The sequence below is a fragment of the Rhea americana genome, unplaced genomic scaffold, assembly GCF_003343005.1.
Source record: "Rhea americana isolate MKP2758 unplaced genomic scaffold, rheAme1 scaffold_226, whole genome shotgun sequence".
Lineage (NCBI taxonomy): Eukaryota > Metazoa > Chordata > Aves > Rheiformes > Rheidae > Rhea > Rhea americana.
The window spans coordinates 540,871-554,175 of NW_028186342.1; the positions used below are offsets into that span (position 1 = coordinate 540,871).

The following is a 13,305-nucleotide window of genomic DNA, read 5'->3' on the forward strand; positions in this document are numbered from 1 at the left end:
TTTTGGACTGAAGTATAAAAACGGGAAAAATCTGCGTCACCTCTAGCAGTTTAATAATCTGTGTGCATATAAAAAAACTATAATATTATATAAAAGACACACAAATGTATACACAAGGAAATAACATGATAGATAACTAAAAACAAAGGGTCTAGAAGCTAAGATGCGCTCATGCAGAGCAAAGCCACTGTGATAGGATAAATCTTTTACTTTTGAATTTAATAAGCTGAGCTTGTGTCAAGTGCTTATTGACATGGGAAGGGCCTCCCTCTGTGATCCCTATCTCAAGATTTGTAACCATCAAAAGTACAATGTAAAAATCACTCTCTATACTCACATTCATTCAAAGCCTTGCATGCATTTTAAGAGACTTCAGTTAAAATACTCCCAAACTTCTCTCATGCCAATGTCCCTGTATTTAAATAAGGCGGGGGGGGGGGAGGCTATGAATTCCAAAAGGGTGCCTTCCAAGAAACCAACCATGGATGACACTATAAATTTTATACACAGTAAGCTACATTACAAATGGCTGGCAATTGTATCTTTTGGCAACTTGGAGCAATTGAAAATGCACTCAAAAAATTATGTCCTTGACCTCCCAAAGATGCAGGCTGGGACACTGCAGAGAAAAAGAATTACTTTAATTTATAGCCACTTGACTTCCTCCATTTTCTTTTTCATTTTTTTAGTATCTTGTGTTGTTGTTCTCTCATATGACTTTAAAGTCCTTCTGGACTAATAATAAACTGTACTAAGAATAGCTGAAGGAAAGGAGAACATGCATGAGGCCAATGAACCAGTAATGCAGTGCATCAGTAATAACAGCATCAATGGACAGGGTTATGAAGGGCAGAGTGCAGCAGAGAAATTAGTTCAGAGGAAAGCAGGTAAAGCAGCAGATTTCTTTCCACATACTTTCCCAAGGCACTGTGAAAAATTCTCAGCAACAGCAAAACAAAGTAGAGACAAGAGTCATTTCAGTTAGCATCTTCCATGTYGTAAGTGTTGTGGTGCACTTTGTTATGCTCCAGCTTTTATCCTAGAGCGCTGTGCAGTTCAAATAGGCAGGCAGGTGTACTCTTATCAAAGAGCTGCTGTCAGGAATGTTTTGACAAAAGCAGCATGGTGGAAGTGCTCTTAGGGATGTGACTCCCCATCCCATTCTAAGTCTAATTCTTGGGCTAAATTCTGTGGGGATACAGAGTGCCTTTTCCAGCATCTCTCACATTGTGCCAAGCATAGTGCCAACACAAGTATGATGAATGTTTGTTTTCAGGAAAAATGCATCTCAGAGTTTATTTTGATGTACTTTTATCATGAGGAGAGAAATGATCTTTTCTCCCTAATGCCATTCTTCTTCAGTTTAAAAATTCCCCTCCACTCAAGTCTTGAATCATGCATCTCATATTGGCATCAGAGGAATGGCTTCAGCTCAATCTCTTCAGCAAAGGAAAAACAACCCTTCTACAGGAATTYATCACACCTTTCAAAATTTGCATGCTTTTCCCTCTCCGGGCAACAGAGCACTTCCATAACAAAGCAACTCAACATCTTCCTTTGAGAGCACTAACAACTGATCAGATTCTCACAAAGCCACCCATAAAATAGCATTCAAGTACCTTACCAAAGCAAGAGGAAACATTTGGAAAGAATCCTTACTTTAGTAAGGATGAACATTTAATGTTTGTCAGCAATAATGCATACCCACTGTTTCATTAGCTCCCTACCAGAATTCTTAGAAAATGCASAAAAAGGATGAGGAAAAACTGGTCTAGAGGGAAATGCAGAAGAAAGGTTTTGTCACATTACAGCGGGCTGCAAAGACAGCACTTGGCACACAGCACCCTGCCATGCACAAGGGTTTCTATAGTCCCGAGATCACTATCCCTCCCTTACGCGCAGACACTGCGCAACAGGAAAGCGGTTCAACCTCACCTAGAGATGGAGCCATTGTTCCCATTGGATTGGTGGGATCCAGCTGGAAGCCCCCCATCATGAACTGTGCATCAGARGAAGTGCTGTCCATCTTCAAGTTGGGAAGATTCATGTTCTGTGCCAGGTAGTACTGGTAGAGCTCTGCCTCAGCAGGCGACGGCAGGCTACCGAGGCCCAAGTGCCGGTTGTGTTGGATTTGGGACATATTTTGCTGAAGCAGCATCATGTTGTGCATGTGCTTCTCACTGGTCATGTGAATACGAAGGTTTCTAGCTACATTGGTCTCATAGTCGCACACCTCGCACCGCCATGTCGGTTTGGTTTTTGGTTTGGTGGGGGAGGGGGCCCCACAGGTGCTACCAATATTTGCTGCAGCAGCAGCTGCGGCTGCYGCAGCAGCTGCGGCTGCCCCAGCAGTGTGGCTGAAGACTTGCTCTCCCCCTCCATTCTGCAGGTTTTGCATGTTGTTGAGATGCTTATCAGACTGCATATGAATACTGAGGTTGCCTTTGGTAGTAGTGGAGTAGTTACAGACCTCGCAGCGGAAAGGCTTGTAACCACATGTGTAGCTCTCACCCCGTGCCAACCGCGGGTGTGGCTGTCCACTTTTGCAGTAGACACATGAGCCACCTGGCTCAGGATGTTTCTCCTTCATGTGCGCCTCAAGTGTCTGCTGGTACTTGTAGTGCCAATTGCACTTGGGACACTTGAGTGTCTTACATGAGTTGCGAGAATGCATCATAGTCATGTGGCCACCTAGCGACCGTGAGGAGCCCAGGACAGTGTCACATTTTGGGCACTCCACGCCACTCCCCGAGGGGCACTCCCCACCCCCAAGWTCACAGAGGGGGCCAGCATGCTGGTGATGGGAGATGTAGCTCCCGTCCTCGCCCTCTGCACTCTCATTTGGTTCTGGTGCTGTGGCATTGTCTTTATTGGCACTTTCATCGATAAAGTCCAGCCTCCTGCTGCCCTCTGCCACATTGGCTCCACCGCCCTCATTGTTAAAGCTTAAGTGATTCCTCCTGTTTGCACCATCAAAGACAAAGGAAGAAGCAGAATTAGAACTAGTAGAAGCTGTGCCCCGTGACAGGGTCTGGAGCACGTTAGGCATTAAGGGAGAGTTAGAAATGCTTTGGTTTGAGAGAGCAAGGTCCTTTTTGCTGCTGCTGCTGCTGCCTGACACAGCCCCAGATTCCTCCTGGGGCCTGTCCTCCAATTCATCCTCCAACTCACTCGGAAACAGTCCTTTGCAACCCTCATCATCATCTTCCTCTTCTTCTTCCTCCTCTTCCTCCTCCTCCTCCTCCTCCTCCTCCACATCCTCCTCTTCTTCTTCCTCCACCTCCTCAACTGGCTCTGCCTTTTCCGAGAGGCTATCCTGGTCACCCATTTCTTGCTTCTCGCTCTCTGCTACCCCAGGGTCCTTTCCCTCTGAGGATTTGGTAGGACTGGAAGCCAGCGGGCCCAGGGGGACTGAGGTAATTGGAGTCTTCAGAGCCGAGCTGGTCAGCCCACCAAGGTTCAGGAGCGCACCAGGTGCCAAGATGCCTGACTGCGGCTGCTCTGTTCCACTAGCAGTCCCAGCCTGGAGAGTCTGTTCACCTTCCATTCGAATGCCACTGAATTTACCATAAAAACTGTGTCCAGGGCCTATGAGGTTAGCTGCAGAAACAAGAGGGTGTTGAAAGGTTTTGTTTTTTGGTTCCAGAAAACTTACAAGGGGTTCCTTGTCCTTGCCTATCCCTTGGATGATAGCGGAGATGTTCTTATTGCTAAGAATTTTCCGCTCTTCCTCACTCAGAGTCATTCGGTGATCATGTACCGCATGGGTCACGAATGAGCGGACATACCCAAAGGAGAGCTTACACAAGAAACACATCAGGATGGGCTTCCTCTTCCCGTAGAGCACAAAGCCATCAAATTTGGACAGGTCCACATTGTTGGGAACATCTTTGGATACACAGGAGCTTTTGGCAGAACCGTCGCTGTTCAGGTAATCCTTGTTGCTTTTGTGTCGCACATCGAAAACGCGGAAGCTGTGCAGGACGGGGCTGATGCCCGCCAGGGCTGAGGTATTCGGGAAGGACTGGTCTGAACCTTCAAACCATTTCCCGAAGGATGAGGCTATGTGGAAAGTATTAATGATCTGTGGGTAGACGGGTGCGGCAGAGGAGGGTTCTCCTTGCTTGCCCCCAGCGCTGGGTAGAGAGTTCATGAAGAGCGAAGGAAGAGCCCCACTGCCGTTGCCGTTGCCACTGCTACAGGCTCCCCCACTTTGGATCAGCTGGCTGACGCTCTCAACGATGTACGCCGAGCCATCCGGCTGGTAAACGATTTCACCAGCCAGGTTCTCCACATCACTCTCTTCGTCCCCTTCCTCGCTGCTGTCACTCCCACTCTCCTCCTTCAGCGGAGGGGGTGGGCGGGCGCTGGCGCAGTGGTGCTCCATGTAGGTCTGTAAACTGGCAAAGGAGGCCGAGCACTCGTTGCAGCTGACCTCTTTGCTAGTGGACTCAGTGCTGGGGCCGGCTGAGTTGGTGCTGTCTGGGATGCGTTCATTAAAAGGGACCCTCAGGCTGTCAAGGGGCCCGTGGTTTTCTGTTGTGGACTGCTCCATGCTGCTGGGCTTGTCGGGGAGGTGGGTGCTCTTGAGATCAGTCCATTGCTGGTGCTGAGGGATGCTACACCCATTGTCCTTCCCGGAGATGACAGGCGAGTCACAGCCCTCCATGGTAAGGCCTGCATGGAGCTTTCATTGCACCCAGTACGGCTTGGACCTAAAGGCAGACATGGGAAGGGCAGAAAAAGAAGAAAGCAAGTAAGTCAGAGAAAGGACATAGACAGTTTCTATAAAGAACAGTTACCACAAATGCTGACGGATCCTGAACCCCTCAGAATTAAATGAGGGCTCATGTCCCAGGAATAAGTTCCCAAAATAGAAGGCCTAAGCTACGGTTAATCCAAAGGGTGCAACGCTGCTGAAAACAAGCAATGGAAATACAGAGGTGCTTTCTGCCTTCCTCTCCCCTGATTCACTGCGGGAAGCAGGAAAGCAAGAGGCAGACTGAAGGGACATGGAAAATACTGAAAAACTCCCCCTCCTTCCTTGAAGGGGGAAAGGAAGATTGCAGGACCTGCATTTCCACCCCCAGAAGTSTTAGATCTGTAGAAAAAAATACAAAATTAAATATTTAAACAGAAAAGCCTTTGACAGAAATAGAATTAAGAAACTACAACAGAAAGTGCTAGAGCTTAAAAACTCTGCAAAAATCATGCTACAGACTCCTTCCCATCATATCTGCAGCTTGTTATTCCGAGTGCAATTCCCTCAGTAAGACTCATTTCAGACAGTTCCTTCCGTTAGCAGTTCTGGGAACAAGGAAAGCGTCCTGGGCTTAGTCTTTAACTTCTACCTCTGTGTTAGACCATCACAACCCAAAACAATTTCCAAGGATCTCAAAATAACAGAATTTAGTCTGCATAAGAGATTTAATTACTCTGCTGTGTTCTGGACAGAATTTAAACTGCAAGATGTCAGAAAAGAAACCAAACAGGAAATTCCAGATCTGACAAGAGTCTATCCTGACTATCTGAAAGTGGTCAGTGCAACATGTGTCAGGAAGCCCCCAGAAATCTGGCCCTGCACAGCCTCTGTGCACAGACACAGGCTGCTTCCTCTCTACCCTCACGCACTGAYGACCAGTTTGGGTCCTACCCAGCACAGATTCACAGCACTCCTGCTAATTCTATGCTGCTGAACATAACGAGTCTTAGAGAACCCCGACGGGCAGCGAGGCAGCTGGTGGGCTCTGGCTGCTGAGCATCACTGGTGCCAACTGCCTCCCTGCCATTTGCTGTGCTCTGCCAATGCCTCAGATGCTACAATCCTGCCCAAGCCCTCTAGGTGACCTGTCTGTGAGATCAGGACCCCATGAGAGGTTGGAGCATTATATCGCRGACTGCAAATTTGCAAGAAATCGCAAACCTAAGAGGAATTCTGCCTGCAAAGAGCCATTGCTACAGCTTCCTTCCTACAGAGCTCCTGTGCAAGCCAAATGGGAAGAAACAGCRGCAAAAACTAAAACTCTGTTACCTACAGGGCCAACCTGTGCTCCACAGATTTCCCYGTGTGTACAGACACAAAGCATCCCTTAAAGACAACTGAGTAAAAACTATATGCACAGAGGCCAACTACTCCACAATTTTAGGACCTGTGAATCAAGAAACAGTGAAAACCATTGATCTAGAACATGAATCTGCCAGCGCAGTGCAGGAGTTCTTCCAAAGCAGTTTATCCTCTACCAGCTAAATGCAAACACTGCTTCACTTGTCAGACTATTTCAAAACTGAACACATACTTGGAGGGAGTTTTTGCTCATACTCAGTATAAAGCTTTTGGAGGATAGAATTTAACAAAATGTTGTTATTCTTAAACTCAGTGGGATTAAATCTAACAAAAATACATTTTTAGCTTTTACAGTTGTATTATTTCTTTTATATCGTTCCAAAAGTTTCCATCATTTAGTACAGCTTCCTCTCTGTACTACACCTTTCTCAGAGCTGCTCTTACTCGAACATCCTCTAATTAGTCACTGTTTCAGCTCAGGACACTACTGAAGTTTTGGATAGGCCAGATCTATTAGGTAGGACCACCCCACCACCAGTTTACACAGAGAAGACTGTCCACACAAACTGACACCGTGTATTTATTTAAGAGCTCCCTTCCTTTGAGAACTCCAGTCGCATTAGCAGCCTTCTACTGTCCTTATTCTCTTTCAATAGAAGCTGCCGTTTTAACAAACTAAACCACTATCTAAAGGTTAAATATTATAATCATAATCTGAATTTTTCCAGTACTTTCTAGCTYGATTCGAACCTATTAGACATGAAAAACCTTGTGAGCTCCTTCAGAGCACTGTGCCTGTAACATGGAAAACCAACCCTTTCGCTCCAAGATGACATCTACCTGATGAGCACACACTGCATTTAACTGTAACGATGCCTGGGGAACTTTCTGTTGCACAGATATGCAAGTACTGCCCAAAAACTGGCAAAAGAGAAAAGAGAAGAGAAAAAACATGAAGTAAACTGGAGATTTGACAGAGAACACCTGACCAGTCGCAGCACTGGTAACTTAACACAGAAGTGCTGAATGAACTACCTTAATTCAAGTATAAGAAAATGCAACATTAGATGGTATCTCCTTTTCCTAGCTTTATCCTCTACCAGTTTATTTTTCCTTACTACAATAAGCCATACTTTTTCCGATTTCCTGTCACTAATCATCTCTTTTCCCCTTATACTGTCTCCTATATAATGAAGTATGAGATGCATATATCTATAACATGGWTATTTATAAGCCTTTGCTCTCTCCAAGTCCCTCTTCATTCACATCAATGTAATTTATAATTTTTATGGTAATATTACAGATTAAAATTAATAGCAATACATTAAGWTAGATTACACCCACTCTAGGTGAGAAGAGGATCCCTCTCTTCTATCCTCCAAATACCACAGCTCCTTTTGGGAGCTACTTCTGCACACTCTTTGGGAGCACAACCCTTAAATGTTTCTGGCTAGTAATTATCTCCCAGCTCTGACTCACTTTCCCCTGCCCTGGCTAGCCTCCTGCTGCACAGAGAGGCGCTGGCCCTCCCTGCACGCAGGGAAGCGGGCTCCCTCCTGCCTCCACTCCGGCCCCGGCGCTCAGCTGGTGCCCGCGGCTGTGCAGCAATAAGCTACACGGTTCTCACCGCTCAGTGCTTCCCACCAGACTCGGGCTCTGAACACATCTGTTGGGCCAGTCTGGGTGCTGCTGCACTATGGGCAAAGCTTGCGGAAAAGTACTTACAATTACCAGCTGAGCTAGAAAGTAACATTCCTCAAAGCAAGCAGGGAGATGCTGTCTATGGAAGGGCATTGCGGGGCAATACTTAATGAGACAAAGTGTTCAGGTACAGCATTAGCTTGCAGCTTTTCCAATCCCTGCTTGCCTCCRACCCTATGCTGTAACACAGCTGTCTATGTGGTTGCTCTGAGAATGAATATCAATTCGATCTGGATTAAAAATAACCCGGTACACTGCATGGAAGGGAGTAAGAAGGAATACAACAATCCTGTTGCCAAAAGGCTCAGTCTTAGTAAGTTTTGCTTTCTTTAGCTAAAACGACATTTTAACACTGTATTGTAAGAGCAAGCACTAACTAGCACTCTCGCACAGAACGCCTGTGCCTTAGCTATGCATTTTTGTTAAATGGATCCCAGATGATTCAGCGTCGAGGCCGCACAGCCACCTTCCCACGTGCTCTTTCCCCCTTCGCTGCCACCTTATGCATTGAGAACTGGATTCCAAACCAAATTCATATTGAGGRAAAAACTGAGATGAAGAAGCAGCTTCAAAACTCTTCACTACTGTATGCTCAGTAGGCAATATTTTGCATTTCTGCTGAGAAAAATTTTAAGAACATCACTGCAGACTTCAAAACGTAACGTGAAACRAGCACCATACTTTCAAAACGCCTAGAACAAAGCATGCAGTCTCCAGGCTGGACAAAAAGTTCCTCTTGTGTTAAAATACGCAAATAAATAAAGATCAGAGTTAAGCATCAGTAAAATAACCAAGCACATCGCGTTTCCCAAGAACATGCAAAGGCACAATGTGAATTCTGAGAGGCTCCATTATCCCGACCTCTGGATTGGCAGGAATTTGCCTGATTGACAGTTGGGCCAAAAGGGTTGGCAGGGCTGATGGGGCGGGAGGGTTAACAGTCTGATTGCAAAATCAATGAAATAAATGCTTGGTAAGTTACAGGAACATGCGGGAAGAGGAGGCCGCGATTGATAAAGGACTGTGGCTTTGATGCTGCACTGGGGACTTGTTTATTGACAAGAAAGCCAATCTCTTCTCCCAGCCAGGCCAGACCAGGCAAACCTGCAAGCGCTTACCAATTAATTGGTGGGCTTTTCTGCCTTGTGTTGCTTTAACAACACTCCCCCCACTCAGCAAGTTAATCAGCTTAGGAGATGCCTCCCTAAAAGAGCCTTCTTTCTTCATTCGCTTTCTTGACATGGAGCCCTTTCCAGGCAGGTGAAAGCTCTGCAGTCAAAACACGGCCTGCCGCACTGTCCCAGTCCCTGGACAAATGCCAAGCCCTACGCAAACCAAAAGTTTTCTTGCCCATTTAGTTCATCCTCAGAGCTATTCGCAAAGAATGAAGCTGCAGGAGGAAAAGGTACAGAAACGTTTGCTTCCATTCACATGGGAATTGCAGATATCAGCCCTTTAAACTGAAAAGAGCAATTTCCTTGTTAAAGCAAACTGGACTTTAAACAGGAGAACTGTATGTTGTCATTAGCTCACTATTACGGCCCCTGCATCTCCCTCCATCCCAGACCCAATGCTCAGCATCGCTAGGTGACCCAAACGCAGGGCAAGGAGAATTTATGAAGACTGACTGATCCTCTCACACACTCACTGTCTGTGAGTGCAACACTTCCCCATCCTCTTCCCGTCTCCCCCTCCTCCCCCTTTCTACTCTGTTTATCAGCCAGTCAATAAGAAAAGGTAGTTCTTACTTAAGGAGGCAGAAGTCAACTCGTCAGGTCGATCAGCACTCTGTCTGTAAACATGGTTTCCCGTAAAATCAATGAACTTCAGTTACAGAGAGAACAGTCTGGGAACCTGAAGACTCCCCGCGCCTCCCTCCCACCTGCTGCGAGAGCCGGGCCGAGGAGCTCTTGCTCGCTCCCTGCTCCGGCCTCTCATCCTGCCGCTGTCCCACGCGGCTCACAACTACCCCAAGCCTTCTGCTGCTGTCGGAGCCATTTTCACCSCATCGCCAACAGGCYGTTCCACGACTGCCTGCTCTTCCCMTTTGATACCCTTGCCCCTTGGAGCACAGACCTGGCACCCAGTTCAACCCATCTACTGAGCCTGGTGCTGATGAATAGAGAATTGGACAAATTCAGGGATCTGGACCAATTCCTCCAGGCTCAAAAGCATCAGCCACAGCTGTCCAGAGCTAAGCTGCATGTAGACAGCACAGTGTTAACGAAARCGTTACATTTCCTGCGTTTCCATCAGGAGTTCCTACCAACCATGGCTGCTCCTCTTTCAACCACGACCGYCCAGAACGCAAGTGAAGCCAATCCCTGCTCCTCCCTGGGTCATCTCCTTAAACTCCGCGTTTCTCTCTTCACACAGGCAGAAATACCATCTTACAGCAACACTTCTCCCACTTAGGGGCAGTCAGTGCTGAACCACCGTCCTCGACTCCCTCGCGCACGCAGCGTCTCGCTCAGGGCAGTGCCTAGACCGTGACACTGCGCTACTTGGCCCCTCGACAGCGGCAGCAGCATGGGAGGCAGAGAAAGGAGAGCGGGAGGGAGGAGGGGGTTCCTGCTGTTGCCCAGGCTTCCCGAGAATTAAATATGAACAGCCGTGCTGTGTAATTTTAAATTGTTAATTAGCACAGGGTTAATTAGGCGGCCCTTTCACAAGAGGCTGTTTGGCAGTAAACCAAGACTGGAAGCAATGAGGAAGGAGGAAAACAAAAGGAGAAAGAGACAGTGAGAAACTGTTCCCTCTGCTAATGACCCACATGGCACCATGAAAAAAAAGAAAGGGTGCTGAAGACAGGGAAAAGATACAAGCAGATGCATTACATCCACGGCCATTACCCTGGAAGATACCCAGCAACGGGGCCCTCCCCCTGCGCGCTGGGGAGAAGTGCTCGCCATCGTGATGAGCAGGGCCTGCTCCTCCGCAGAGCGCCTGGGCGAGTGGCAGAGTCGCAGCTTCCAGCTCGCTTCTGATCTTTAAGCTCTGTGCTATGGCTCCACAGAAGACATGGCTCATAGACACTTACTAACAGAACTTGAGCGCTTCCCCTTAMACAGAAAATGGCATGATGGCCTCTAAACTTTGTAAACACACACCTACCTCTTGTGCCAACAGACATCCTATAAAACCACTCCGCAAGTATATACTAAGAAACTACCCTAGATTAGCTTCCYTGCTACAAGCAGCTGTTGTCTAGAGCTGCACCCTGAAAACAGGGCAACTGAAGAAAAGAGAGGAGAGGAGGAAAAAAAACAAAATCAAAAACCTTCTGCCCAGCCACAGAGGCAACTGAAGGTGCTTGGGATTCAGAGTGGAAGAGAAAGAGGGCAGAAGCAAGAGGAGAAAGAAAGCAGAAGGATCAAAGATAGGCTTGGGAAAAGCACAGATACCTTGGAAAAAGCTTAGATGCTCTGTGCGTGCCCTTTCTTACACTCTCATCTTGGCCTTTTGCAATGTCCTCAGAAGACTAGAGCATGGCATGCATGTTAGAGTTCAGGTTAGACAAGAAGCTCCTGACTCAGGGATGGTGCTAGATGACATTTGTTCCAGCCTAAGAGCCTGGGGATGGACATACTCAAGGTGACTGAATAGCAAAGTAAACTTCGTAATCCCAAGGACCAGGTATGTTGAAAGCTAAATGCTCCTGAGAACAGAAAGTCGGGGGGAGTGGGGGGGAGTAAGACTATTACCATGTCCCTCTTGTGATGTGAGGAACCTGGAGCATCAAAGCTTTCTATGTTGCTTCTCAGCACCCAGCATACCACAAAGCATTCTTTTCCAATAATACGTAGGAAATTGCATACGGGAAGGCATGATCCTAGGCAATACTTTTTAATCAAGAAATCTAAAGTTAAGAAAGAACATAATATATGTTGCCAAAGCAACTTTAATTTTGCTTCCTTATGCATATGCATTATGATATCATCCTTAATTACACGATCACACTAACTCAGTAAGCAGGATGGTCACAAAAGAGTAAAACTAAGATTGTATAAGCATCCTGTTACTTTATGAGACTTATATAGGACATTTTATTACACGAGTATGTGTGAAGTCACTTCCTAGAATATAAAGATATCATCTTTAAATTCCCTAAGCAACAAGGGCTGAAAATTCAAGCTAGTTAGCAACACAGGGACAGTTTCAAATCCCAGTTTCACAAAATGCTTTTATCCTCTAACTTAAACAGAAGATAGAGATTCTAGCTCTTCCCCATTAAGGTGCCAGAAAGGTTGGCAGATATTCTTACTACTAAATGGAAATGTTGACAATTCTCCAGTATGACTTGGAATATGAAGATAAAATGATACTTATCAGCCAAAATATAGGTAAAATAACAGTGAAAGCAGATGCATGGCTTGGAGAATGATTTCRAGTTGGATGTTTCCAGAAATATTTTAGATAGTCAAGTTAGACTTAGGATTCTTCTTACGCAACTCCTAACAAAAAAACTGAAAATAGCGATATTATTCTCCGAGTTCAGTATTTTAAAGCAGAACTACTAAACTAATTTGTCTCTTTCACACGGAAGTCACAGTTTGCACCTGCCATGCAAGACAATGCTGCCTTTTGACACACACACCTGATCACAGCAGAGTTRCCTCCATCACCAGACATGGTTTGTGGAGTATTTGTAACAGATGGTATTCCTGTAAACTCTGAGCAAGCTCTCTACCTAGCTTTCTTCCTCTCCTGAGGCTAGGCTTTACCACAGAGCCAACAAAAAAACCCAAAACTCAGCTTTGACCAAGTCAAAGAGTTTCTCTGCAGACACTGTTCAGAGTCAGACTCCTGTTTCCAGCTGAACACATGGCCACTTCCCACCGCGCTGTGCCAGAGGGGAATTAGCAGGCCAGACATGCCTGCTGATGGAAGGAGGACCCAGTCAACACTGACCTGTAGGTTATAACCCATGCTGACAAGAGCGTTACTCCCAGGGCTGCATCTCCTTGTGAACCTGCCCACTGTCCTGTCAAAGCCAAGAATTCACACACATCTTGGAAGGCTCCATTAGYACTGGATGAGGAATTTTAGCCGACTGGTCCCGAAGGGCACAAGGTCCCAGTAGAGGATAAGGTAAGATACAATGGTCTACAGAAAGGAAAGATTCATCAGACACCTCAAAAGGGCAGGACAATCTTCTCCCGGCAGGAAGACGACCACATGGAAGGTTTGCCTTTGGCAGTGAACAGAGCTCCAGGACTGGCATGCTGACAACACAAACAAGCGCTGCACTGCGCRCTCTCATTAATAGGACAGAAAATAAAAGCACTCTCATACACACAGACTCACATGCATAGGCACAGCAAGTTCCTCAGATCTTCACAGGATCATTAACATAAACAGCTTTTCAAGCAGCAGGAAGCAGAGGAAATGCCGAACAAAACAGGACTGGAAGCTGTAGGACTCGAGCACTTGGCTCGGAACTAAGAGAAAAGGTCTTCTTGAAAACATGAACCTTCTACTGTGCCCACATTTTTCCCTGTCCTTCACACCAGCTAAAACTGGGCCAATGAGAGCACTAC

At 46.4% G+C, this 13,305-nt stretch overlaps 1 protein-coding gene across 1 annotated transcript in view; it reads right to left on the minus strand.

The window, feature by feature from the left end:
* The window catches only part of ZFHX3 (zinc finger homeobox 3), a 196,080-nt gene that overhangs the window by 123,689 nt on the left and 59,086 nt on the right, over positions 1 to 13,305 (minus strand). The window contains exon 2 of the mRNA XM_085305745.1: positions 1,936 to 4,715. Coding sequence (XP_085161871.1) covers positions 1,936 to 4,669 — 2,734 coding nt within the window. The 5' untranslated portion in view covers positions 4,670 to 4,715. The remainder of the gene's footprint in view (positions 1 to 1,935; positions 4,716 to 13,305) is intronic.